The sequence below is a fragment of the Xiphophorus couchianus genome, chromosome 12 (assembly GCF_001444195.1).
Source record: "Xiphophorus couchianus chromosome 12, X_couchianus-1.0, whole genome shotgun sequence".
Classification (NCBI taxonomy): Eukaryota; Metazoa; Chordata; class Actinopteri; order Cyprinodontiformes; family Poeciliidae; genus Xiphophorus; species Xiphophorus couchianus.
The window spans coordinates 23,592,174-23,620,156 of NC_040239.1; the positions used below are offsets into that span (position 1 = coordinate 23,592,174).

The window sequence follows — 27,983 nt, forward strand, 5'->3', positions numbered from 1 at the left end:
TGAGGACAATGTAAAGTTGTGACCTTTGATCCCTCATTAAAAGCTGATAGACGCACAAGGCAATGAGATTACATTGGGAACAATTATCAAGAACTTCAACAGAACTTTGAAGGATTTGTGGCTTCCAAAACATTTCATAATCAGTCTGAGGAGTATAAAGTTCATTTTTGTTCAGGTGCTTTTTGCTCCATATTACAGCTGGAACACGTGAGGAACTGGTTCACTTCATAAAACAAATCGGATAATGAGTAAAAAAAAAAACATTGCGGCAGCCATTTTGCAAAATTTCTATTCGACTTAAAGCAAGAGATGTTTGGTTTGATTCAACTTCAGACAGTAAGAAAGTAATTGGTAGTTTTATTACTTTTGGTTTGCCTTTAACGTCAACTGTGAAATTAAATGTTCAAGGGAAGGAAGGAAAAGCATAATCAAGAATTATTCTGGGTGTTTCAAATTTTTGTTTTATTAACAATGCATCCCTTTGATAGGATTGTATGCTTCTTCAGGTCATCAATGCCCCAAAAACATACTGTACACATTATACAAGGGAAACACAATTCAGGCAAAAAGAAAAAATAAAATAAAATTAAATTATAATACAGTCTCGAGGAAAAATATAAATAACTTTTTTCTTCTCTGGTTGAACTCACTATGGTACAGACATATAATAAATAGATCAGATCTGACATCACTCAGCGGATCTATGAATCATCTCTCTATGAGTCCATTTTGTGTAGCAGCATTATAGCAAAAAAAAAAACAAAAACAAAAAAACTAGCCAATGGAAACAGAACCCTGTTTCCCTGGAAACCTTTTACATAAACTTTAGTCACCGCACTTCACCGCTCCCCTCCTCTGTCGTCCTCCCATAGTGATACTGAACTGTGGAAACAGATCCAGGGTGGTAACTCTATTCCTACAATGTATGGCGACATGAAATGGCAACCTATGATTTCTTTAAAATAATAATAATAGTTTTGAAAAAAAAAAAGTTTTATAAGCCAGAAATAAGTTAGGGTGAAGCACAACCTTGCCATGCTTGCTGAACATGCAGCAGAGGGTGAAGCACAGAGGTAAAGAAGGCGCTGTGATGAGAAGCTGCTGGTTTGTGAAAGTGTCAGGAACATCTGTGTCCATCTGTACTCAACCTTTCTACAGATTACTTACACAAGTGAGCGTCTTTGAAAAAAGAAGGAGAAAAAAATGGAGGGAGCAAGAGAGAAAGACCAACGCAACTCCTTTGAAGTTCGCTGAAGATGCAAAAAGCGGAGGAAAAGAAAACATTAAGGGCCCTAAGCAAGTAAAGTATGGAATAAACTAGCATTAAATCACATGCTATTCTCCTTATTCGCCGAGTAAAGATGGCAGATGCAATGCTTTAGAAAACAACACTAGTGACGTTTGATTGTCTGTGACACAAGAAATAGAAAGGTTAGCAGGCTGTCTCTGCTGACAGGAGGCTTAAGGTTCTAGGAAGTGGTGAGGCAAGAGAAGAAGGGATGCAGATGGGGGCGGGAGTGGGGTTCGGTTGGTGTATGTGTGTGTGTGTGTGTGTGTGCGTGCGTGTGTGCGTGTGTGTGGGGGGGGGGTTGGACCTGGACGGCCCCAGTTCAAAACAGCAGGATCCGTTGTAGTGTTTTTGTTTGAAGAAAAGAAGGCAAGGTCCGAGGAATCTCCAGGCAGACGTGACGATGCGTCTTACTCGCTTCATTAAGCGAAACCACCCAAATCTGCAGAAATTATAACTGATTATAATTGATTTTTAAGGACTACTTACCCATATTTTTGTTTAATACACCATCATTGTCCTTCAGTTTTATGATGATCTGACAGTGAATATTTCTGTGTTGTATAAAACAGGTTTTTGGCTAATCTGCTGTAAATTTTCTCTTCTGAAACAGCATTAAATATGTGTTCGGTCATTGAAGTCTTTTTTTTTTGTTTGTTTCCGGCGCATGGGGGCGGGGGGACGCGGAGCGACGCTCCTCTGTTTCAAGCAACAGAAACCAGCCCAACGTCCCTCTGTCCGTAGAGCCTCAGACCTGCTTTGCTTTCCACAGCTGTGAGGAGTCCGGACTGCAGCGGCGCACTAAACACAAGGCGGGCGGGAGGAGGATCAGGACTCAGCGGGCGGGTCAACGTCCTCTTCCACGGGTTTTGGTAGCTTTGTCAGGATTGCTTCAGCTTCCTCGTACATCTGAGAGATGGAGATACAGTGGTTAAACAAGAGGTAGAGTTTGATAAACCAAAGAAATTAGGACAGAGTTTGTTTCCTTACTGGCATAAATTGCACGTCCTGGAAGAGTTCCTGTATGAAGCGCCTCGAAGTCAGTCGAAACATACAGTGGGATAAGAGGTGGGAAACCTCCGAGTACAGGCAAATGTCATCGAACGCATAAGGGAACTTCTCCTTTATCCTGAGGAAAGACGAGAAATTGAGGCGACCCTCTAACGTTTCAGACCGCCGTCGGGTTTTCTGTACCCGGCTGGTGTGAAAAAGCCGACTCACGTCAACAGTCCCGTTTCGTGGCCTTTGGTTCCGACGGAGGAGCTGAGGTTGATGATGAGGCGGAGAATCTCCTTCCTGAGAAGGACTCGAGAGGCGGGGCCGTCGTCGGATATCGCCTTCCCGCCTGCAGAGGACGTGCACTTGTTAAGCCCTGCAGGGTTTTTTCAAGTGTTTAAAACAACACAGTCAAATTTAATGGGGTTTGAATCAGCAGTTACCAACTATTTCAATATTCTTGGTGCTAAAATAAAGCTAACACTTGGAAGACTCCATCAGAAGACTTAGTATCACAGAAGCTGCTATAGTTTCAGAGAAATGAGGATGAAACAAAATAATTTGGATTTAAAAAAAAGAAGAAATTTCCCCTTCTAACATGTCGGCACCATCTGAGGATTTCCTGTGTTTTTACTTAATAACTTAATAAACTTATATTTACAAGACGAAAATTGCTTGTTTTTGATTTTTTATTTTAAAGAAGAAAAGTTACCACAACTTTGGGTACAATTTCCTGAAAAAAAAAAATCAATTAAAGCCACCAAAATATATATTTTTGGTACTACCAGAACCTATCATCAAAATGAAACACTTTTCAAGCATTTTCAAGACAGGTTTTCACACTTTTTTACACTTTTTAGACTCTTAAAAATATAATTTGTGCCTATTTGAGCAGCTCCTAATTTAGCCATTTCAAGTGTGTTGGACCAGAGAAAAAAAATCTAAAAATTACAGGACAGCTGGATGAGAGGAGTTTGAGACACTTGCCCCGCATATATTCAAAATGCTAAAAGTGACAGAAAACTAATAATAGCTAATCATCCTGTAAACATAGAAACATGGTGATGGCAGCATCATGCTAAACCACGGCGCTAAACTCTTGAGGCAAACTGTGGGCTGCTTTGGTTCCCTTGAACCTTCCCAGTTCTTACCAATAATGATGTCCCCAGGTGTGGGCGTGCTAGAGATGGACCCCTGTGACACAGCAGCATCGCTGCAACCCGACACGCCAGAGAACTTCGACTGAGGCATCACCTCCAGACGATGGCCCCCCTGGCCGCCCCAGGAGGGGAAGTCGACGTAATCTAGGGGTAAAAATGAAACACAAAGTCGGACACTCTGCTCCGACTGAAAAGCTACAAGATGACCGTGTCTGGACCCCTCACCTGTCCGAGAGTGAGTGCTGTTGATCTGCGGCTGGGTGGGGTAGCCGAGGACGCTGGCCCCCACGCAGTACAGACAGTTCTCCTCAGAGTGATCCTGCAGACCCGTCTCCTCCGAATCCACCAGGTGGTTCTGAGTCTCGCCTCGCGACGCGATCAGCTCCGAGATGCTGAACTGCTGCTTCAGTAGCGGCAGAGCGGGCCGGTCCCCTACGGAGGTCGCCACAAAACCAAAGTTCACCTGAAAACCCATCCACCTCTCACGGTTTTAGCGTTTCGCCGGCGTAAAGTGGGCGTTACCGTCTCCGTCGCCGAACAGGAAGCGTTTCCGCTCCTCCGAGGGCGGGCTGATCCTCTGCTGGAAGTAGGTGGGGTCTCTGATGTGGAACATGTCGTTGATGTTCATGGGCAGCGCCAGGCCGATGTAGTCGTCGTTGCAGCCGAAGGTGGCGCTGGAGACCATGGAGCGCACCGAGGAGCAGCGGTGCAGGGTGCTTTGGTTGATGGGGCTGAGCAGCTCCTCTTTGTCCAGCGAGGCGAAGCTCAGAGCCTTCAGGAACCTAGGGAGGGCAAGAGGAGAGGTGCGTGAGAGGATCCGGGGGGAGAGGCTGGGACAAGAGAGGGAACACGGGGAGAGAGTGAGGATATGTTGGAGAAAACCACACAGAAGAGGGGAGGGGGGAGGGGCTTGTCAAACTAGATGTAGGAGAGTATTCATTAGGTTTACACTGAGCAATCAGAAATATGGAGATTAAAAGATTTAGGAATTCAATCAATTTATAAGGGAAAGTAATATTTCAATACCAGCAGGAATGGGCTTCTGTGATTGGTAAATTATAGCACATAAATATCTTACAGTGCTATTTTACAATATTAATGGATTATCTATCCCTTCCTTAGTTTCTCAGGTGGGATTATTGGTCTGCTTCAACATCTAATTTTGTCCATGTAAGTCAATCTGTTCCCCTGAAATAAAAGTAAACTGATTATGCTTTAGGAGAATAAACCAGGGTCCACTGAGGGTCAAGCCCGTCATAAACTAGAAGATGCTACATCAGTGTTACTGTGCACAATGAGATTATCCAAACTAATAAACAAGTGCCCACTTCAAAAGTAGTACCTTTAGGAAAAACACAAAATCTTACTAAGTATTTTTTGCCTAGTTTCTAGTCCAAATATATTAGTACGCTGTTGAAATAAGACTAAATTAACTTCAAAGTAACTTTTCAGCAAAGTATGGGAGCTCGTGTTCAGTAAATAGTTCTTGAATACTGATTAAAATACGAATTTCACTCACAGATTTTTTTACTTAGACATTTTCCCCATGTCAATTAATTGAGTCACGTGAAATCTTGAAAACTCAAGAAGCGTTTTCTCTTATTTTTAAGACGTTCTTCTTGTAAAATAGCATCTTTACTTTGCTAATATTATGCCTATATTCTCATAATTAAACAAAAATTCTCAAAGCCTGGCCCTGATACTCCGTCATATATCTCACAGAAGGAATGATTGAAATAAAAGCCACTATATGAAAACATTTTCTGTCATTTATCATTTCTTTTTTAGACATAGAAAATGAGGAAAAGAAATAAGATTCAAATTGGAAATCGGATCTGGTATGAAAAAAAATCAGAGATTTTATTTTCAAGCCATATCGCCCAGGCCTACGATGAATGGCTATCCGCAAATTCTTCTTCTTAACCTCAAATAAACATGAAGACAGTTTCAACTTGGACAGAGACAGGTGTTACCAAATGAGTGTTCAAATATCTGGACATGTACCAGGACGTACATATCCAGATGAACAGTTTCACCGCATTTCTATGGTGTGTAATCATTGCACCCAGAAAAAATAAAAAATAAAAAACTGCTAAATTGATGACATAAATCTCTGACCAGCTCTTATACATTTCATTTGCTCACACTACTATCTAACTACCGGAGCTGTCGCTAGTCCACTACAAACAGAAACAATCAGAGCTACGAGGTTGCATCTCTACTGAGGAGGACACTGGGCAGGTCCACCCACCGCGGCACAAGTGTCCTGGACAGCCTGCGGTACGGGCTTGGGACGCTTGGTTCCGGACAGGTACGCCTCCTGTCTGACAGCCTGACGGACACAGCAAAAGGTGCACAGACACGCTTACGCTCATTTGTCATTGCCGAGGGCGACGGTAACCGAACCTTGACTAGGATGACAGCTACTACACAGCAGGAATACAGAATCTGACCAAGTATTATTGATCTAGTTTCTAGTGCTAACAGCTTAGTACACAAAACTAACTTAGTAATAACTTTTCAGCAAGATATTGAAGCTTGTTTTAAGTAAATAATTTCTTAATATGATCAAAAAGTGCTACTTCCACTGTAAGATTATTTCAATTATGCAGAAACATTATCTGCCAGTGGAACTAGTACTTTAAAAAAAAGTTACTACTAAGTTAGTTTTGTCTCATTTCAAGTCTACAAATATATTTGCACTAGAAACTGGACCAAAAAATACTTGCTAAGATTCTGTATTTCTGCAGCGTTAAGTCATGTTGATTTAAAATCTAGTGAACAAACAGTTGTCACATCTGAACAACAGCAAAAACAGGACAGACAAGTAGAAATGGCCGACTGCAGCCTGCCGCCCAGTGGTTCCTTGTGGCCCACCTGCGAGGAGTCAGCCTGGAGTCCAGGCTCCCGGTCTTCATGGTGATGGTGTCGGTGAACAGCACGTCTTTGGCAGGTGAAGCCAGGGCTTCGCTGTGCGACAGCGATGGGTGTATCCTCTGCTGCTGCAGCCGCTTCAGCGTGGCGTAGCCCAGCGCGTCCCTGGGGCTGGTGTAGATGAAGCTGCAGTCGGCCAGGCTCTTGATGGTGGTGACGGAGGGGGACTTGAGGGACTGGGCTCGGCGGGGGAGCGTGTGCGAGGAGCCCAGGGGTACCAGTGAAACGTTGGAGGACTTGGAGGCGGACATGTGGTTGGTCTGCGGCTGGGGGCTGAGGGAGGAGAGCGTTTTCACAGTCTTGGCCGACACGACGGTGTTGAGGCTCACGCAGTCGGAGGAGTCCGGCTCTACCTCGGGGTGCTCAGGGTTTCCGACAGTTTCGCGGGAGGGGCTGGAGCTCATGGAGCTGATGCCGCTGGTCGTTGTATCCGTGTTAAAGCTCTGGCTGCGGCTTTTAAATTGAGTACCCCCGCCTCCTCCGCCCACGTTGCCTCCGCCGGAGGAGCCGCCGTCTCCCGCCAGACGCTCGCGGCTGCTCTGCTCCCGGTGGTGCTCCGCCACCCCGTGTCCGGCGAGTCCGCTGAGCCCGAGACCTGAGCCCCCGCCCCGGACCAGCCTGCTGTCCACCAGCTGCTCCTCAGACCCGCCCCTGGTCCCTACGAATGAGGTCTCCAGGCTAACCGTTGGACTCTTTGGCATTCCCCGGCTGTTGAATACTGAGGTGAAGATGTCTCCCTGGTTGGGACCGAAGACCGAAGGCTCCGTCACCGTCCTGTTCCGCCGCGGGCTCTCTGTCTTGAGATCAGTCGGAGTGCGAGAGCCGGAGGAACTCTTTGGATCACTAGTGGAGCGGAGCTTCTTGCTGGGGAGGGACAGGGAGTTGAGGAAGCGCGGACGAACGAAGCGCGTGGAACCAAGGATTGTGAATGGGCTGCGATCTTTGATGGCTTTGGAGTGCGGGTAGAAAGAGGGGTCGTCGGGCGAGTCCAAACCGTCACATTTGTCATCGTCCAGGATGTACATGTCTAGAAACGGAGAGAAGACAGGGATGACAATACAATACAGGGTGGAGAGGAGGAAGGTAACCACAGCTGTCATACAGTGTCAAGAACATTCACTGGAAGAGATACATAAAAATCATCATAGCAGATTTAAGAAAACTCCAGCCACAAGAACAAGGTTTTTGGCAGGTTTTAACCACCTCAAGACTTTTTAAGACCTGTTTGTGATGAATGATTTGTAAGACAAAAGAAAATTGCACATTTCATAGAGTGTTGTGCGTGCATTCACTTCTGGCAAAAGAAGTGATCCAGTGGTAAAGATGAACGTCGTCCAATACACTTACCAATGATAGATGTAAAAAATCTGGCTAGCTAGTTGTCAAGGGTATATTAGCAGCTAGTTAGCAGTAGCCTCAATCGCCTTGTAGACACCCTTAATAAACGGCTGCTTTTAAACAATAAAGTCACAGGTTCCCCTAAAAATCTCTTCAAACAAATATATCTCAAGCAATTAAAATGTTCAGATGAGCATTCTAAAGACCAACAGTGTGAAACAAAACCACTCTTAAGCATGGTGAAGGATCTGAGATGCTGTTGGCCTGTTTCTCTTCTAAATACCCTAAAAGTCTTACTGGAACACAAGATGGCTCATTAATGGGTTTTTCTACAAGATAATGAACATTTGGCCAAATGACAACAAACTAACTGATGATGAAGTAAAGACAGTGGTGTAGCGTACTTGGTTGAGACTCGCTCTCGCTGTTGTGGCGGGAGCTGGTGGATTCCGAGTTCAGACTGAGCGTGCTCGGTACGGAGGAGAGCTCCGACGTGAGCTGGGTGTCCACCTCGTCGGGAGTGACAGGCCACGGTGTCCGGCGACTATGCCTGACTGCGTCCCAACCGTACTGCTTGAGAACCTCGCATCCCTGCTTGGTCTTGGAAATGACGCCCAGCACATAAATGCAGGTGCTGGAGATGGAATGAGAGTGTGTGTCACTCAATGGTGTTACCACTTCCTGAACCTCATTCTCTTCTTCCTTTTGTTTTTAGGTGAAATCCTATGGAGTGAAGCTCACCCGCGCACTGACAGCACCTCACAGTGCTGAGCCAACGCCAGGATGTCAGGAATGATGTTCTCCTCCTGCAGGAGATTCAGACCCCAGTTTGAAGAGCCGATGTTGCCCTGGAACAGAAGACAAACATGAACAAGCCATGTCTATGCGATCGTCAACAAGACAGTGGAGTCTTGAGTGAAAAGACCTGAATCAAGAGACTTTACTGACCAGAGCCCAGAGCGCAGCCTTCAGCTGTTTGACGCCCTCCCAAGTGTCCAGCATCGGGGAGCGCACCGTGTAGCTGAGGTCTGAAACGACATTCTGCAGACAAAAGGAAGAACGTGGGAAAAGTCTGAAATAACTAGAGATGTACAGGGAAACAGAGTGGAATGTCACAGATCCTATCTATCTTTTTGTCGATCAGTGAATAAACCGTACCCAAGAGTTTCCTGGTTAAGCTGACACTCTTCAGTGTGAGTGCTGTCACTGACTGAAGAAGGCTCAATAATGGCATTTTTTAGTTTTTGATGATGAAGTAAAGACAGCGGTGTAACGTACTTTACTGAGGTACGCTGAGGTATAGAAGTTAGAGATTGTGAAAAAATTTATAAGAAACAATTTAAAAGGAAACTGTTTTCCATTGAAGCAAATCTGCTGTTTATTAAACTTTAGCAACTGCTAATAATTCAATCCTGAAGATGAGTTGGTCATTTTACTCCTTGAGTTACTTTGTACTTTTGAAGTTTTGTTACTTTAGGGGCTGTCTTAACCCAGGATGTCAATTTTGTACCGACTGTTTTCCTCTTATGTAGCCTTTTGAAAATCCTTTTGAAAAGACGAATGCTCTCCAGGAAATGCACACAGAAACTGAGGTTTATAGTTAGAAGGATCAACAACCTTTAAAAAGCCTGACCTGGCCATTAGAGTTTTCGCTGACCACAATTGTTTTGTCTGGGAAGCCGCTAAAAATGAAGCGACAAAGTTGCTAAGCTGGCAACAATGGAGTGACTGTTGTTAACATGTGCAGACGTGTACTGACACTGGATGATTTTCAGACCTAAGCGGAGGAAGATAAGAACGGTTAACAAGATTGGTTTTTCTTAAGTATCGGCCGACTGACAAACTCCCAAAATTAAAGAAATTTGTGCCCATTTATTGGTGCACCTGTAAAGGTTAGTAATGCTAATTGTTCTAAGAGAAAAACTGGTGCTCGGAGGTCAAAACTTTACAAAAACCAGAACTAAAATAACCTAAGTTTTTACCTGAGCTTCCAGTAGATGACAGCCGGTCTTATCATGTACCAGCTGACCATACAAGTGCACAGGGAGATAAACATTTGGTCTTTGTAACCTGGAGACACAAACCAATTAGGTTAGACTTGAAATAAGTCTCACTTCTGATGCTAGTCTAGGTTTCAGCGATTTCCTCCGTCTCACCTTTGGTTGCTGCGTCTGACGTAGTTATCTCCATCCACGGGTTTGCGGTAAGTTGTTAGTGCTTCGTTCAGCTGCTCCTCTATCAGATCCACATATTTAAGGTTGTACTCCTGCAAACAAGATGAGATTAAAGAGTCAAACACCAACCTCAATTAGTCTTTCACCTATATTAAGACACTCTTTTGCAATCTGTTGATATTTTAGAAATACCTTCTGCCATTTATCCAGCTGTTTGCTGACATAACCTCTCTCATTAAGGTAGGAAAAACCTTTAGGAATTGACAGGAACCTAAACAATAAAATAAGGACGATGCACAGTTCATTCAAGACGCTATACATAAAGCAGCTAGAAAGATACAAGGACAATCAGATTAGATACTGTATGGTGGTGCAGATTAAAAAAAAAAGTAATGAACTCACCTGAGGAGCAGTAGGAGGCCTTTGTCTCCCAGATGGGACACAGCTGGTTTCAGCTGGATCAGAGCATGAAGGTTGGCCTGGAAGAAAAAAAAAAAAAAAAAAAGAGTTCAGGTTTAACACAATTACCTTCAGCAAAGTGCTAAGCCTATTTTGGCACCTTTACTATATATATGCATTTTCTTTCTGCTTTTGAAAGTAACAACAGATATTTCTGAAAGTGTTTCCATGGTGACAAACTCTTGAGTTGGTCGCCCACTGTGGGCTGCTAGAATACATGACACTTTAAAAGACACACCTTTTCTCTAATAGTGGATATACAGTAGAAATAAAACTCATTGCAGACATTGATACTGTAAAATAAGGCCATTCTTTCAGTAATGTATTTGTTTTCCAAGGATACTAAAAATGATACAAAGACATTTTGATTTATTCTTCTTTGTGAAGCAGTAAGAAGCTGATAGAGGACTACATTTCCTTTAATTAGTACATCAGAGCAGTCTCTTCTGGATGGTTTGTTATAAATGAAAGAAGGAATTACTGGATGACTTTATATTAATGCTTCACACCTATAAAATTGGCAATCAGTCACTTTAGCAGGCTGTCATAGACTGCAGTTTATTAGTGATTATCTTGCACCGATAATCAGCTGCACCGAAAATCTGCCAGAGAAACAATACAACTACGTCCACAACACATTAGTCCAGATTAAAACACCTTACAACACACATCTGTTTATCCAGCTTATGCTATATGTCATAATCAACTTATTTAAAATATATTTTATGCGAAACTGAAAATAAATTTGTTCTTTTAGGAATCTATATTTGTTCAAGTGTAAAATTCTCATTTCCATATGAAAGAAATTCTTAACTGGACAAGGAAGGTTGATATTTGCAGCATTATATATATATATATATATATATATATATATATATATATATATATATATATATATATTTGAAATATTCTCAAATTACATAAATTTGGAAGATACAAACTGATATTTTGTAGATTAATTGTAGGAGGTTTAAAAGATCATAATAACTTGTTGTATAAATATTCCCCCAACTTTGACTACAATCAGTTATATTCTGAATGCCATTTTCTATAGTTTTATCTAGTTCTTCCTCTCCTCTATATTATTTACCATTTAATTTCTCCAGGAAGAGGCTGAAATACTGAAGTACTCCACTGAGGACTGAGACATTCCTTCAAGAAGCTGATAATGAGTTCTTGCAAACTCCTTGTCCTCGTTCTACTGCTGCTAAATATAGAAGACTTAATATGCCCATATGTGCCATGTAAACACTGCAGAATATTTTATTTCTATGTTTCTTATGGAATACCAAACATATAAGCCCAAACATACCCTACTGAAAAAACTAACTACTTTATGTATTTGCATTTTTAGAGTTATGCAGCAGTATGCTAAGATAAGATACACAATGTAGTACATATTTAATCTTTAAATATAATAACTGACTGCAGCAACGACACTCATGTCTAAATTTAACAATTGTCACTAGGTTAATTTAATTGTGCATTTATTTAGCAACAATATATTTTTAATTGATAAATATTATTAATTGCTTTAGCAGAGCACAGCCTGACAGGATTAAAACCCAGAAAATATTCTCAGATAATTGTTTTATTTGGTTACCTTGTCCTCACAGGCCTCATCCAGTATGTCCAGTGCTTCCATGGAAACAACCTTGTTGTGATCATGAAGCTGGGTGACCAGAAGCTCCATGCCCCAGCTGCTGAAGAACTCCACGCCGGCACGCAGCAGCACGCGCAGGTGTTTGGTAGCGTACAACCTGCATGTCTGTTCATGGAGAAAAGACGCACAGAGCCGTTACTTCTCAGCAAGTTCAGTCCAGTAGGTTCGATTTGGAACTGTTTCAAGAGCAACAAGCCCTTTTAAATAATGTATCGGGGTTTCTGCAAGTTTTACCAACTCAAATTTAAGATTTTTTAAGACCACTCCGAATTAAATTTAAGCCACGTAGTACAACAGGAATGTACAAAAGAAAATGACATTTTATATAGCAATGCCAAGCTTTCTAGTGCAGAATGCATGAAGTATCACATTGGGAGGTGGAGACGGAAGTGAGATGGTAGCAGACTAACATTGTTCAGCAAATTGCTGATAATTTACATTTAAGGATGATAGATGCAAAAAACCTAGCAAGGGTTTATGAGCAGCGAGGTAGCCTCAACCGCCTCGAGTCACAGAAAGAAGTGAAGATGTCTGATGGCGACTCAAACTTTTACCTGACATAAAAGTCTGATGAGAAAAATAAACTTCGTAGAATACAAGCCAATCTACATTTTATTTAAATTAATTTAAGACATTTTAAGGCCTTAAATTTAGATACATGAATTTCCCTGGGCATCTGCACTGGGATATGCCCAGTACATGTGGGTCAGATTTAGAGCTTTTTTGCACTCAAATGCTTTCCATTAAAGTTGTATTATAATATGTATTCTTGTATGCAAGATAATTCCCCGTCTTATATCTCTGTGTCCGTGTATCCTTACATCAGTGGAGGCGGTGAGGACCTTAGAGAGGATGACCCTGGCCAGGCCGTCTCTGCTGTAGTCCAGAGTTGTTATGGCAAGCTTCAGCACAGCATCTTGGTTCTTTATGGAGCACAAATTCAGCAGGCTGCAGACATTGCAACAACAGAAACAGGTGAAAAGCTGAGTCTTAACCAGCTCATTTCATCAAAAGGACAAACATTTTGAGGCTCCATTGGAACGATCTCTGTTCACTCACCACTGGAACAGGCCACATTTCTCTAACATTTTGACTCCCTGTGGGTGTGCAGAAAGTGTCCCCAGGAAGAGGAAGTAGTGCTGACTGAGGGTGGTGAGGAGGCCGTTGCTCTGCAGACTGCGCTCCGGCTTCAGTCCTGAACATGAGCAGAGCCACGAGACCATGTCCCTCACTAGGTCCTCCAGATACCCCTGACCGTCCTGGTGACAAAAGAACAAGACGCAAATTTAGGGAGAAGGTTTGAACTGAAAAACATTTTGCTTTGCTTTGCTTTGTTGTTGTTGTTTTTCTTACCTCATCTGAGTCCATGAGGAACTCAACAAACTGACACCCAACCACAGTGAGTTGCCTGGCCTTAACGTGATCCAAAGCCAGTCCGGCGTATAATTTACTAGTGGGTTTATAAAAGTACAGCAGCCTCCGAACAAACCTGCATGGCACAGAAACAAATGCGTATTTAAACCCAAATGTCACAGAAGCAAGTAAAACCATTTTAACACGACAAAGTTAATCTTACCTGTGCATCTGTTCATCTTTATTGTTCCTGAGGTTCACATTAGGCCACTGAAAGTGAATAAAGCATTACTTAGAAAAGGGGGAAACAGAAAACGTTTAAGTATGTGCAGCTGCACGGGAGCAGGCCTGACCTTCAGGATGGTGGCGATGAGCAACCAGTTCCACTCCAAGTTCTGCTTGTGGTTAAGGATGTGGCTGTCTCTCAGGTTCATCAGCAGTGTTTCTTCAGTGTCCTAAAAAGCAACAGGCGGTTACTTAAATTAAAAAGACACGGTGATTTTGGAGTCAGCTCTAATCAAAGCTGCCCGAAACAACACCAGTCAGCAGTCAGGATAATGAAATCCAGCATGTGGAAACGTTGCGTATCTTTACCTTTATGACGTAGATGTCCCTTTGGACACGCGAGTGGGAATCTCTGCGGCTGTGGGAAGACACAGATTTGCGAATGATGTGGTCCAGGTAAAGACTGTAGGGCTTCAAACCTTTCTTCTTCTTCTCGTGGAAACGCTTCAGATTGTTCACGGCTGCACTTGCACGGCTGGAGAAACACAAAAGCAAACAAAAGAGATGTGTCTTGGTGTTTAGAGCTGAACAAGAACTATGAATATTAGTAAATTTTCTACATTACGATCTAAAATATAATTTCAACAGAAGCATACCACCAAATTTAGAAACATTTCATTACTTTGATTGTTAATGTTTGAGTATTGTAATTACCTCAATCATTTTTGTGAGGCTAATTTGTTCTGTTTCATTCTAATTTAAGAAAAAAAAAATGTCTGTGGTGCAGATTTACAATAGAAGTATATGCAGCTTTCTCCATTTCAGACTGTATATTCAGACATCCCAAAGATTAAATGTTTAAAACTATTTTAACACCAGAATTTAACATTTGTTGAAAAAATAAAATAAAATTAGACCCAGGGTGAATGAAGCTCTTGCGCTGCGCAACATTAGAAAATCTGGCAAAGGTGATAATATTGGTCCATATTCTCATGCCTCAATGTTTGCTATGCTTGGTTTGCTGTTAGCGTTGTAAAATGTCAAAGTACAGCGTGCAGGTCGCAAACAAGTCATTACAATTCAGAAAATTGTGCCAACTTGTGAACCAACAAGCATTAGTAATGTTTTAACAGATTTTTCTGTTTATTTTAATGTATATATCACTCTCATTAAGTTTCATTTAGCTCACCGGTATCAAAAACGGGTCAAGATGTAAATTTTATGTTTAGCGTCAAAATATTCCTGGCCCCAATTCCCGATGTTTGCAGTAATAATCATTCCCTTGAGAGGAGAAACAGATTGTACTCACAGCCGTTTCTCTTGTGGGATGTCAAATGAGGCGGCCATGTTGATGAGGGTAGGAAGGCAGTGCAGGTGGTGGCTTTGGGAATGAGGAAGAATTGTGTTTGCCTAAAGCAGGAGAAACCAGGCAGAAGGGATACAAATTATTAGAAGAACTGTGGTGTGTAATACCAGGGAATCCCTTTCTGTTGAAAAGACTGAAAGGTCTTAGCTCAGCATGAACTCTATATGTATTTTACCATGTGTAAAAGCTCTCCCAGGAGTATAGTAGCTCTGACAGCAAGCTGGTCATCACTGCTGGTGACAACTTCCACGAGGCCCTAGAGTAGCAAAAATAAGAGAAGAAATGAGAAAATAACTTAAATGCAGAGCAGCAGCTAATGATTACTTTGTAACCAAATATTGTATTGATCAATACAACATTAGAAATACATTTAAAAATTGCAAATAAACACATATTTGTTTTTAAATAAAATTTTAAAAATCCAATAACATAATTCCTTTAGTGCACGCTTGATGATTTGTAGCAAACTATGCCTCTGCAGATATAAAAAATATTCTAACATGTGAAAAGCTCATCTCCTGCTGCTTAACTTATAAACAAAGCGTGGCGCTGATCTGGTGATTACTTATTTGATTAACACATTAATAATTTAATGCAAAAAGTGCTTATTGGGAGATTTTATACATTTATTTAGTTACTTTTTACTAAATTTGAACCAGGTGAAGCCAAAACTATATCACTTGAGAAGTTCTAGGTAGAACATATTCTGAGTCGGTATAATCCAATTAACAATTACTCCATTACTAAATTAGGAGACGATTATTTCAAATATTATATAAATAAAAAACAAAAAAACAATTAAAAGCAAAATCACCTCACCTCTAACAGTCCACTTGTTATGAAGGCAGAAAGGACAAATGCCAGGTAGTTGTCCATCAGGTCAGCCCTGAAAAGGCAAACAGAAAAAAAAAAAGTTAATGGCTCATGTAAACCAGAGAAAGAACGTTAACCCAGTTCTATTTCTGTTCTCTTGCCTGGAGCGGGCCCGATGGGGTAAGATAACTTTAGCCTCTGCAGCCACAAACCCATCAGAGAGTCTCCAAGTGTCCTGGAACCTGGCAGGATCTGAAGCACACAGCAGCACAGATTAGTCCACACTACGACCTTGTTCACAGATAACAAAACCCATCTTTGGCGTTTTACAAAAGCAGAATTAGTCTAATGGTTGGAAAGAAACTAACCTGCAAATTTACTGTTTTTATAGTGTCAATCTTTCCTTATAATAGAATAAAATCAGAGGAAACACATAGATGAACTTTGATGAAGGAAAAGGATTCATCCTCACCAACGCTCTGGAGAGCCTCTGTGAAGTCTTCAGTAACGATGGGCACAGGAAGCCTGAATATCTCATTTAGCACCTCCAACAAGCCTTTCTGCACAGATTTACATGTAGTCTCAAAACACATGAAACAAGACAAGGAGAGCTAACTACAGTATAAAACCAACTCTGTGTAAAACTCTTTCTGCCGTTACACCTCAGTGCCCTACAGGCTCCTTCAAAAGAAACAGTTGTTTTCAATGAACTGATCAGTTTGTGACAACCAGCACATCTACATGTATGTTATTTGCTTGAATTAGACCCATTCAAGTCAATCAATGGAGTGAGTTACAGAGCCTTTTACAAGTATTCACTCCGCTTGAGCTACATTTGTTTTCAGCCATAAACAGTTTGCAGAGCCACATTTTTCACATAAATTACAGCTGCAAGCCTTAACAGCTCACAATCACTTACTGGATATGAACAACTTCAGATTTTCAAATGGAGTTAAACTCACTGGGTTGTTTAAACACATCAGTATATTTATAACCACTTCGTTGCAGCTCTGGCTATAAGTTTATGGTTGTTGTGCTGCAGCAGTGGAATCTCCATCCACTTACCCATCAACTATGACCTGCTTCCCTGTCCTTGCTAGAGGAAAAGCACCCCACCAGAATGATGCTGCCACCACCATGTTTTATAGTCTGCAAACTGTTGTTGCACAGCATTTTGTTTGTGAGCCAAAACGTCCTATTTACAATAAATGCTTTTGAAAAACACAGTGTTTTTAAATCATTCCTTTTAATTATTCGTAAATTAATGTGTTTCAGTACTCACCCTAACCTCCATATTTGGTATGCAAAGTAAGCCAATTAAAGACTGGATTCCAGAATTTCCAGCCTTGCACAAGTTGATAATTCCTGATTTTAAAAAAAGAAAGATTTTTAGATCATGATCCCCTCAGCAAACCAGACCTTTTTCTTTCCTGAAATAATCGTTAACACAAGTGACTCTCTTACCAGACCAAGAACGAAAGGCAGCGACTATCGCCATCCTGCTCGACAAGAACCTGGATTCTCTGTCTTCCCTGTAACAACGGACAAAGATGCACATTCAAAACTGGATGATTTTCTTACAAAAGCTGCATCTTGATTACCAGCATAAAGCAGAAAAGTATAAACTATGTTTCTCAAATAATCAAACTATTAGTCAGAAATAAATAGATCCCGCCGCGCCGCTCTGGCAAGGCAGTGTAGGGTCAAACATCCATATCAACAACCATCATGTTACAAAGACACAGTGCATCGTTACCCTCAGCTTCTATATTGTATATTGTCACCAATGATTGAATAACACACTTGATCCTTTTGTCTCGGTTGTAAAAATTCAGCTCCTCATTTCCTCTCCCATCCCCCCAACACACACTTACTTGAGCTGTCCTTCAGCTGTGTCAGCGTTGTGTCGATAGTGGAAATCAGTGAAAGGTGCGAGGATTTGCTGCAGACAGAGCGCAAAGTACGAAAATACGGATAAACAACAACAAAAAACATTCTTCACCATTTTTAGCAATCAAGCTGCTGCCTGTCTTATGTGACTTATGCACTGTGATCGGGGTGTCTCTGTCGTAACTAGATATTTACAGACAATGAGATTTAAGAGGAAAGGTTGTAACTAATTACTGTAAACTCAAAGCTATGGGGGAAACCTAAAGCCGATCATTTCCAATGGAAACGCTCGGTTTAATTTATATACAAGTTCTCACTGGGTTCACGTCTTTGTAAACACACGTACCTCGAACTCCACGTCAACACGCACATACTGGCGGGTGCACGGGTGGTTGAGTAAGTGGAGGATCGTGGTGATCAGGGCTTCGTTGATCCGACTGAGCTGACAGTCGATGACGCTCTTGAGGATTGTGCTTAGACCTCCGCGTTTGGCCACCACCTCTGGGTTCTTCAGGGCTAGAAATAGGAACAAAACAACACAGTTATGCTGGAAGAGATTTTAAAAATGTTAATTACGGAGTGTATTTCCCATTTTATCACAGTTGATGGTTGCTAACGACTCGAACGGTAGTAGAATTTGTCTTAACATATTCTGTTATCAAAGCAGAATCAAGTCCACATTTTCTGCACCTTGCAGTTGTGACCAAACCAATCGCTGTAATTTTAAATAAACCATATAAGCAATAAGTAATGTATTAAAGTCTTTATTGACTCTTCAAAAGTATCTGAGAAAGGGAATTGAAGAAGTTTAGTTAAAAAGAAAGTTTTAAAATGTCATTGGCGCTTCCTCTGGGACAGACGAATTAGGAGAAGGACATCGCTAACTGATTTGGGATAAAAGCAAATATGTGATTGGAGTGTTTGTTCTCATGCTCTTCTTTGAAACATTTCTAAAAACTAAAAAAAAAAAGCATCCTCCGTTTAGTAGAAGTTCCACCTGTACTCTTTGCAGCAGAAAAGTTCAATCTTAGTCTCATCTGACGAAACTACACAGTTCCAGTTGATGTCCCAGTAGTATTTTTAGCAAACTCGACACGTTTGTGAAGGTGTGTAGATATCATCAAATAAATGTTATGGAGACTCTGTGACCCCAACATGACACGTCTTGCTGCTGTTTTCCAGCAAAGAACTACTATTAATATCCTCTATGTATGGAGACAAGATCAGCATGAATCCTCCATCTTTGTTTGTCACAGCTCCAACAACCTTAAATATTTAAATATTGCACTGGCTGGAGAATTAGGCAGCTGACTTCTGAGGATCAAAACACATGTGAGTTACTTGAATGCTTCTTGCTTTATCCATTATGAAGAGAAGCTGCGAGAAATGGGCAGGGGCACATCTAAAACATGTAGGACAATAAACACCAGTCACCAGAGTGGCCCACCCCAGCTTTATGTCCTAAAAAGGGTCATTAACAATCCCCTCGTGGTGTATCCATGTGAAGAGTTAATAACACTTTAGATCAGTGTTTTGATGTTCCACCCAAACGTCAAGTCCTCACCTAGCTCACATACGATGGCAACGGCAGCGCGAACCATGCGATCCCTCTCCTGCAGTCCGTCTGTACCGATAGCAATGAGAGAATTTGCGACAGAGGTGGGGAACAGCATCGCGTTGACTGTGATTATCTGCAGAGGGAGAAAAAAACAGAAAAGCATTGAGCATCTCTTGATGAGCCCAAAGCAGACAAGTCAATACGTTAAGCAAAACACATTTACATGGGTTAACTACACAAAGACTGGTGTTTCTCATCTTTTATTTCTGCTAATGATGGTTTTCCACATACAGCTAATGAAGAAATAACTTTTAATATTAGAATATTAAATCAAACCAGTAAAAAAAAGCATTTACAAGGCAGAAATGCACGTTTTATGAAAATAATTTTTAAAACTTTCTTAAAGGTTGTTATTTTCAAAGAGTACTTTTCATCAGACAAACACAGCTCATCGGAGCAAATACTCTAATTAAATGCCACTGTATAATACAAATAGAGGTAAATATCGTTTTTTGCCCATGATAGCAATGATAATATCGGATATCAATAATCGCCCCATACTTTCATTTTATCACACCCAATAAATAGGAAGAAATTATAATATTGATGTTGTAATGTTTTGCTTGTTAAATCTCTAAACAAACCCCCCAAAAAAACAAAAAACGGTGTACAATGAGAAAGCGTAAACAACAGTGAGACATCAAGACAGCCTCAACTAAAATGTGGTAAACCCGAACGTGTGCAAGTTTCGCAAGTGTAGAAACTTCTGCAAATCTATTAGTTCAGTCCTATTTATAGTCAAAAAAAGTTTTAGCTTATCATTATGGAGAACTGTGTGTCTACTAATAGGACAAGATTACTAATTAAATCTATTTTAACTTGAGGCCATGTTGCTGCCTGTGCAGCAGCAGCAGCTCCTGCTCAAAACGACAGCACTGTGTGTAGAAGGTTTACTGTAAACTAGAGAAAGAGCTATAAATAACCTGGATGGCAGACAAACCCTCTGCACTGACACCGCTGCTGTCTCAAAGGATTGTTCTGATGGCTTTGTGCTGGAATAAGCCTGTGCAGTCGGGGTAAACTCCTCCACTGACACGACAACAGAAATGCTTTCAAGGGACGAATATGTACATTTACAGGCACACAGCTCACCTTTCGGACAAGCCGTAACGCCTGAGTCCTCTCCCCCTCATTGCTTTGCTGGATGTCAATGCACCTGTAAAAATCAAGAGATAATCATTGTAAAATCGGAGCCAGGCAATTATGTTGACCAAAATATTGCACTGCACAATTCATAAAAACATAGGCCATTTCATAAAAAGAACTGACATAAACCATAAGTAAAAAAAAATATTATAAAAAAATCAAACATGAAGTCATCAAAACAGCCATTTTCCATCTGGTCAAAGCAGAATCTTACCTGGAAATCAAATAATCCACCTGCAGTCTGAGGACCTTCTGCAGCACGTTGGTGTCTCTGATAAGATAGCGGAGTGCCCGCAAACCTGCTGCACGCACTTCCTTGGCCTCATTTAGAAGAGCTAGTCGCAGACTAAAGTTTAAAAACAAACAATAAATATATCTCGTGGTTAGAGGTGCAAGATAAATTACTCTACAGAAGAATACATCAATCACCAAGTGCTATATAAAATACGACCCGCTTCTATTCATGTAGCGAGTCATAAAATTATTGTGAATGATTGTGGCACAATTGATAAGCCACCGACTCAGACAGCTTAACAACAACACCACTCCTAAGAATTTATAGAGCACAAACATCGGTGAAAAGAGCAGGATTTCCAGGCAGTACGCACCAAACGATGATTTCCTCATATGTAAACCCGAAGCTCTCCTCCCGATGTCCAATGTTGCAAAGCAGCTGAAAGACAGAACAAAAAGACAAAAGATTAAATAGCTAAACGAGCAAACTTCACATTTCAAAGTACGAATGGTTCCAGAAATCTTCAAAGATTATCTGAAGCCAACTTTCAAATGCTCCTCAAAGTCTTAAAATATGTATTACATCAAACTTATTTCCATGAGCTTTTCTAAAATTAGCTGTTTAGTTAGCTAATTAGTCCAGGATCAAGTACAGGGCAGGTAATCAATTACTGCAATAAACAACTTTAGGTTGAGAAGATACAAACATTTACAATCTTGAAAATGCAAGAAAATCTCTCAGATAGCTTATACTGGTCCATTTACCAGTATAAGCAACTGGTATACTGGTAAATGGTAAATGGACGGAATTTAATTCAGTTCATTTAATATTTCTGAATATTTTTAGATTATTTTATGTTTCGGATGTTTCCTAGTGTTTCAGAATATTTCCTATTAAACTTAGAATAATCCCTAATAGTTGTCTCATTAATTCTCACAATCTATGGTGTTTTTCTGAGCAGAGTGACTATCCAAACTTTATGGTAGGAAACGCCGTGCATATTAAAGCTATACAGCATCGTGGTTCCAGGGTATCATGTGACAATACAACAGAAAAATGTTATCGGGCTTAATAAACTCAATGCTGTTGCTCAAACGTCATAATATTTCATTGTTAGGGTTCCAGCTGCAGTTTGCAGCAGAAAGGAAACAGCAGCAGCCAAACTAACAGTACAAGATAACAAACACAAAAAAAGCACTTAGACTCTTAGCAATGGAATAAAGTAAAAATCAACGGGACGACATGTATGGAATACACTGTAAAATTACAAGCTGTGCACAAAAATAGACTGATTAAAGCTATAAAAATTATGATTAAAAGCTACCTTTAAAAGGTTATAAATCTTTTTTAGCTGTGCATATGACATGGCATAGAGTCAGAACAAATATTCCTCTAAAAATATAACTTAACCATTATTAATTATGCTACGTCACCACAAAACGTGCACATAGTGGAACAACTGTACTGCTCAACAGCACTCAATATTTGCAGTCAATCATATTTTGAAGTAATCTGAAATTTATTGATGCTCTCCTGGAACCAACAGAACAATTTCAGCCATACTGTAAAGTTTACATAAATGAAGTCAAGTGGTGTTTGTAATATTCCTCTGATGAAGGTAAGCTGTTCAGCCTATGGGTTGTAAATTGGAAAGTAAAAGTAACAATCATGTCCAGGAACAAGTGTAGCTTCTCACCTTCGTCGTGGGGTGCTCATCAGCACCACATAACATTCATGCTTTTATAAATGTTAGTGAGAAACACATCAACGGAGATGATTACAAACAAATATTTTTCAATAATTCATGTAGTTTTTTTTTTTTCCCTTCTTTTTTTTAAATGCCTCTGGTTACATTCTGGCTATCTGCGCCTGTTTTGAAAACAAGGCCAGCCTTGACCGTGTTGTTTCGCTTTCAGCGTAAAGTTCAACCTTTTAGCAGTTCCCTCACAGCGGGTCATTAACAGGAACTCCTGCAGCGATGGGAACCAGCAGACAGGCTCAGCAAACACTGCAACACGCGACAAAGCAGAGAAGTCCCAGAGCAAAAGGATGCTGCTATTTTAGAGCTGCTGACTTTCTCAACGGTTTCTCCAGACAACCCGAAAGTGGTAACAACTGTCTGCCACTCCATCAGAGCAGCTCAGCCTCCCACTAAGCAAGCAAGCATGTTATTAGTTTTACTCTAATTGGCCATCAAAGCTGGGCCTACAGGGTTTGTACAGGTTTCACCAACTCAAATTTAAGACTTTAAAAAATATTTTAAGACCATTTTGAATTAAATTTAGCACCTGTATCACAACAGAGATGTATAAAAGCAAACCATGGGACCAAAACTGTGAAATCATTTGTATTTGTGGCTCTTGGCAACAGCTTTGTGCTTCTCAAATTGCCGTTAGCTAGAAGCTAATGGCTTGTTTGTTTGTTTGCTGCCTAGCAAGTAATTATTAGAAGCTTGTTAGCTTTAACCTCCTTGAGTCACAGAACGCAGTGAGTGAAGATGTCTGAGCACAACTCCAAATATTGCCTGATGGAAAAGTTCCTCAAAAAAGAAAACCTATGTCAAATTCATGAGATTAACAGACCTGTGTTTAACGTATTTAACGGCTTAATTTCAGCTAAATAGATTTAAGACTTTAAGCTTGATATAGCAGTGAAAGATGGGTTAGAGCTAGGTTTAATCTAGCTCTGATATCAGAGCCTAAGCAGGCCGTAGGAGAGGAGGAGGAGGAGGAGATGGGGAAAATAAACAGCCATGTGATGCTCTCCATGGGGGATTAGGTCACCCCAGCGGTCCAGAGACCCTTATAAGGAATCACAGTGATAGTGCTTCAGCAGAAAGTTGGTCGTAAACAAGCGTGTCAGGCTGCAGAAACGGAAAGAACTCACCCACAGTGATCTGTGCACAACAAAGCCAGCTCCACAACGCTCACTCACTGCAGAGGCGCAAACAATTGTTAACAATCCATTCATAGCTGACAGTTGGAGGCGAGGCAGTGAAAGGCAATGAGCCGATAGAGGAAAGCATCTGAGCAGAAGCAGGAATCAGTGCCCAAGCTCTGAATTAGCCAGTTAAGACTAATAAAAGTATGAGCTTCTAGTTTTGTTGCTGTTATTAGACAGAAAAAGAAACCCAATTCACATTCTTCAGTATTCAACCTGCCAATAATCAGTCGCAGGAGATCAATAGAGAACCGGCTGATGTCCTCGTCTGCTGTGCAATGGTAAAGAAAATAACCAAATCGGACACAGCAACATTATGGTCATTTAAGCAGGTGTTGGTGCTTTTGGCAGCGTGGGACGTCATGAAATGCTGTAAACATTTCTTTGGAACTAATGAAATATCGTAGACCAAAACCCTCAGATGACATGGTTCTGAAAATCGTAACCAACTGTGGAAACTTGAAGCTTGAACTCAAGCAACCTTGGTGCTGTTCTTCTCAACTTGTCCTGCAAACTCTGGGATCTTGATTTAATGAAATTCAGATTTTACTTCATTTGGAAAGAGTCCTTTTTGTCCTTGCCCCAGGTAAAACAATTCCCATGTTGTCTCTGGTTTAAGAGTGGCTCCCTCTCACCACCTTAGTTTATTAATGCTGTGTTAAACAACCAGCGGTGATTGTGAATGCAGCACAATACTAATCAGCTGATATTTCACACTAGCTGGAAAACTTAAGTTAACCACCGCTTTTAGAGTAAGATTTATTAACGCCGCCTGACAGTGTTAGAGAACACAGTCAGAAATTGTGTTTGGATTTTACTTGTTGAATTACTGAATACAAAACAATCAACTTTTTTGGTATTTATTTAGATGCACAAAACATTAGATCGAGGCCACAGTTATACAGAATGTAAAATTCTCCTAACATCGAAACAGATTTTAAAAACAAGGATGTTTTAATTCAATAATAGCCAAGACAAACGTGAATAAATCTTTCTTTTTTTTTAAGTCACAAAGCTGCACAATTGATCCCTGGAGCTCCCGTTACATTAACTTGTCAACATCACAGTGACGGGCACAGTTGGACCTGCTGGCAGCAGCACCAGAGGGGAGGGGATCAAAGAGAGGTCAGCGGTGACGCTACAGAGAAGGACAAGCTGATTGGTCTTAAAGGTTCTTATACATCAAACAGGAACAAGAGCAAACAACAAGCTGTCCTGTTAGGTCTCTGCAAATTAGCAACATTGGCCAGAGAAAATAGCAGTTGATCCCGCCGCAGAGACCACGTCTAACGCGATTAAGAGTTCTTCAGCTTCTGGCTGGAAAGTATTCCTTCTTTGATGGCAAATAAGAAGAAATCAGTGTGACACGTTGATTTAGTATTTGTGTTTTTCTGCTGCCGTCACCTCATTGCTCACACACTAATCGGCAACAATTAAAAGCCAATAGGAATGACTCCATTTGAGCAAAAACGAAGAGCCGGAAAAATGAGTGAGACAGGCATTCTCAACATTCACCAGACTTTTTTTTGTCAACAGTAAGCTTGGTTTATAATGCTTCAGACAGAACATTTCATTCCCATTTGGCACCCAATAATAAGCAGAATGTTGAAGTGACGCATGAAAAAAACAACAGAAAACCGTACCTTAATGAAGTTGTTCAGGTGGCCAAGCTTTCGCATGTTACTGACTCCATGCGATTTGGCCACATTTTGGAGGATTTCACGGAAGTTTTCAGATGGTTCTGCATGGGAATGAAAAATTAAATCCAGCGTAAGTAACAGAAAAAAAATAAACAAACTGGACTATATTGTCATAATATCAGCTGATGGACAGCAATTGCTTTGTTGTACGAAGAATGTGGGCTCAACTGGTTGGACTAATTGAGTGCAAAGGCTGAGAAATGCAAGTAAAGTAAAAAGGAAAAGACTACAGCAACAGTTCACAGCTTTGTTGCCAGTTCCTTCCACGATTGTTGAGCTGGCTGCTATCGTAAATCATTCTACTCTACTGGTACAAAGGATTAATGGGCAGCTATTATGTTTAATAAGAAAATCACTCAAGACAAAAACACTAAGACCATACCTCCTCAAAGACGTATTAGTGGGTTTTTTTTCTAAAAATATTTATTTTTATTTTACAAACAAAACCTAACCAGGTTGAACTAAATATCATCAAAATGTTGAAAAAAAGCAGTAAATAAAAATGTCCTCAAAGATCACAAGTTCTTCAGAATAGCAGAGCATTTTTGGTATTTTAGTTTCCCAAGTAATAATTAAACAGACATCAGAGGAACTCTTAAACTTTTCTGTTTCGTGTTTTATTTTGGCCAGCGTACCTTATCAGACGCAGATACTAACATTGTTATTACCAAACACTTTTCCTATAGAATAAAAACTTTAAAGACTTTGAAAACACTCCATTTTCTCTTTCCTAATTACCATAGCAATCAGCCATTTTTTTGCCGATATCTCGACTGTGTTTAGATAGAATTTGTAAAATCTCATTTTGACTGATTCTGTTTTTTCTAAAAACAATAACACATAAAACAAAAGAGATTGTAGCTGGTTTTTTGATAAATGTGTACTTTTGAATCCAGGCAGCTATTTTTGATATCCACTTCTCATTACAGGATCATAGACAGCTGGTGTCTATGTACAGCAGTTATTATTGGGTGAGAGGCAGAGTACACCCTAGACAGGTCGCCAGTTCATCACAGGGCAACAGAGATACACAGGACAAACAACCATGCACACACACACACACACACACACACACACACACACAAAGGCAATTTGGAGTATTCAATTAACTCAGCAGTCATGTTTTACACTATGGGAAGAAGTCGGCACACCCGGAGAGAACCAGGATTCGAACCCAGGACCGTCTTGCTACGAGGCAAAAGTGCAACCAACTTTTGCATAAATAAGAAATAACAACGATGATAGTATTCAGAAGTAAGAATACTTTTTAATCTACGTGAAAATTAAACTAATATTATACTCATTTATGCATTTCTCTCTAACCGTAGCTGGATTGCTATTAAACCAAACAAAAGTTTAGCAGCAAGCTTTTAGTTGGTGTTTTTATCGATTAAAAATGGTAGTGGTTCTTATGTTTGATGCATTTTATAAATAAGGAGGAATTAGATTTTATTTGGCATCTGGCCTCCAGATGAAGATCACCAGAGCTGATCAGGGGAGATTGGTCGGTTTTCGATCTCAGGCAATGACTGGTGGGTCTCCAGCACAAAATGCTAATAAGTAATCAGTAAAGAAAGTAAGTGTTTTTGGTTTTTTTTAATTATCAACATAAGAGGGTTGGACTAATTTTATCCATAGAATAAATTGACAAAGAAATGGGTTGTATTATGAAAGCTCAAATATGTTTGTCCACAATTCTAGGTATGTGTCAACTTACTACATCCAAGCAAGAACAAATATTCATTTAGAAATTCGCCATCAATGAGCAGCTCGTTGACTACAACACCTCATTTCCCTAACGACACGACTGCAGTCGCAAAATCTTCTGGAATGTGGGTGTCCAGAGCAGCTGCTCTGTGTAAACAAACAGGTATGTTGCGTTTTCGCTGCAGACGTGAATCTGACCTGGCTCAGCAGCCATCAGAAGGACCTTCCCATGCACCAGCATTCAGCGAGGAGCCAGGAAAACGCCCGATTTTCAACGCAGACAGTCACGACTAACGCATGAAGACAATACCAGCAGCTGTCCGGCCAAATAACAGGCTGCGGTGCCCAGTCACACCGATCAAAACAACAGCGCGGCGTCATGGCTGGTTAGCTGTAGCAGCTAGCTGAAGCTAACTCAGCCTGTTTTAGTTAGCTCGCGGTTGCCGCTTGTTATTATTATTATTCGTTAACAACGGGTTTACGCGAAACAGAAAGAAAACGAGCGGTGCGACCAAAGACACAATTGCGCGTACAATACTGAGCTTAGCGCCAGCGGGGTTGTGTTTGCAGAAAGTGCCCTCATCCATTTTGAACAATAATCGCTTTCATGGTGATGCGATGAAGCCTTTGCTTACCTCTGCTCAGATCCAGCGGGACGTTCTCCTCCCCGCTGTCATTCCGACCTGACAAAAACACACACAGCGCATACGGTAAGACACTCCTCCGGGGCCATTACCTGCACGGGAACTTGTCTTTTCACGATATGTCGCTGTTACAGCTTTCAATGAATCGATGCTATCATGCTCACCCCGCATCCGAAGACTCCGGATAGGACGGCCGCGGAAGCTGGCCGCCATGTTTCCAGGAACATACACAACACCGGAAACTTCGCGCCTTGTCGCGAGAATACAGACAGTGAAAGTCAGATGCCGCAAATCTCCTCCGCAGACCTGAGATCAGAACAATCTTTTTTTTTTT

General features: G+C 40.9%; 1 protein-coding gene across 6 annotated transcripts; it reads right to left on the reverse strand.

Annotated features, from left to right (window-relative positions):
- Window positions 1-438: 438 nt before the first annotated feature.
- LOC114154691 (rapamycin-insensitive companion of mTOR) lies at window positions 439-27,945 on the reverse strand. 6 transcript variants are annotated; one of them, XR_003597601.1, is made up of 38 exons: window positions 27,814-27,945; window positions 27,641-27,688; window positions 25,242-25,339; window positions 21,032-21,096; window positions 20,638-20,769; window positions 20,370-20,433; window positions 19,224-19,350; window positions 18,006-18,175; window positions 17,644-17,711; window positions 17,234-17,301; window positions 17,052-17,134; window positions 16,242-16,329; window positions 15,931-16,021; window positions 15,776-15,842; window positions 15,132-15,212; window positions 14,900-15,000; window positions 13,960-14,125; window positions 13,719-13,820; window positions 13,589-13,635; window positions 13,366-13,501; window positions 13,072-13,271; window positions 12,834-12,960; window positions 11,953-12,117; window positions 10,293-10,369; window positions 10,083-10,161; window positions 9,873-9,982; window positions 9,699-9,786; window positions 8,665-8,757; window positions 8,458-8,564; window positions 8,121-8,350; window positions 6,322-7,405; window positions 3,967-4,274; window positions 3,670-3,876; window positions 3,436-3,588; window positions 2,510-2,660; window positions 2,279-2,417; window positions 2,043-2,197; window positions 439-1,730 (listed from the first exon to the last, which is right to left on the reverse strand). XR_003597601.1 is itself a non-coding variant. In XM_028034020.1 (38 exons), the coding sequence occupies exons 1-38, from the start codon at window positions 27,860-27,862 to the stop codon at window positions 2,117-2,119; spliced, it is 5,283 nt and encodes a 1,760-aa protein (XP_027889821.1). In that variant the 5' UTR covers window positions 27,863-27,945; the 3' UTR covers window positions 439-2,116. The 6 variants fall into 6 exon arrangements, 5 of the variants coding, with proteins under 5 accessions (XP_027889821.1, XP_027889820.1, XP_027889819.1 ...); XM_028034020.1 differs by adding an exon at window positions 5,696-5,776 and having other exon boundaries at window positions 439-2,197; window positions 3,967-4,226; XM_028034019.1 differs by having other exon boundaries at window positions 439-2,197; window positions 2,510-2,633; window positions 3,967-4,226.
- Window positions 27,946-27,983: the final 38 nt, after the last annotated feature.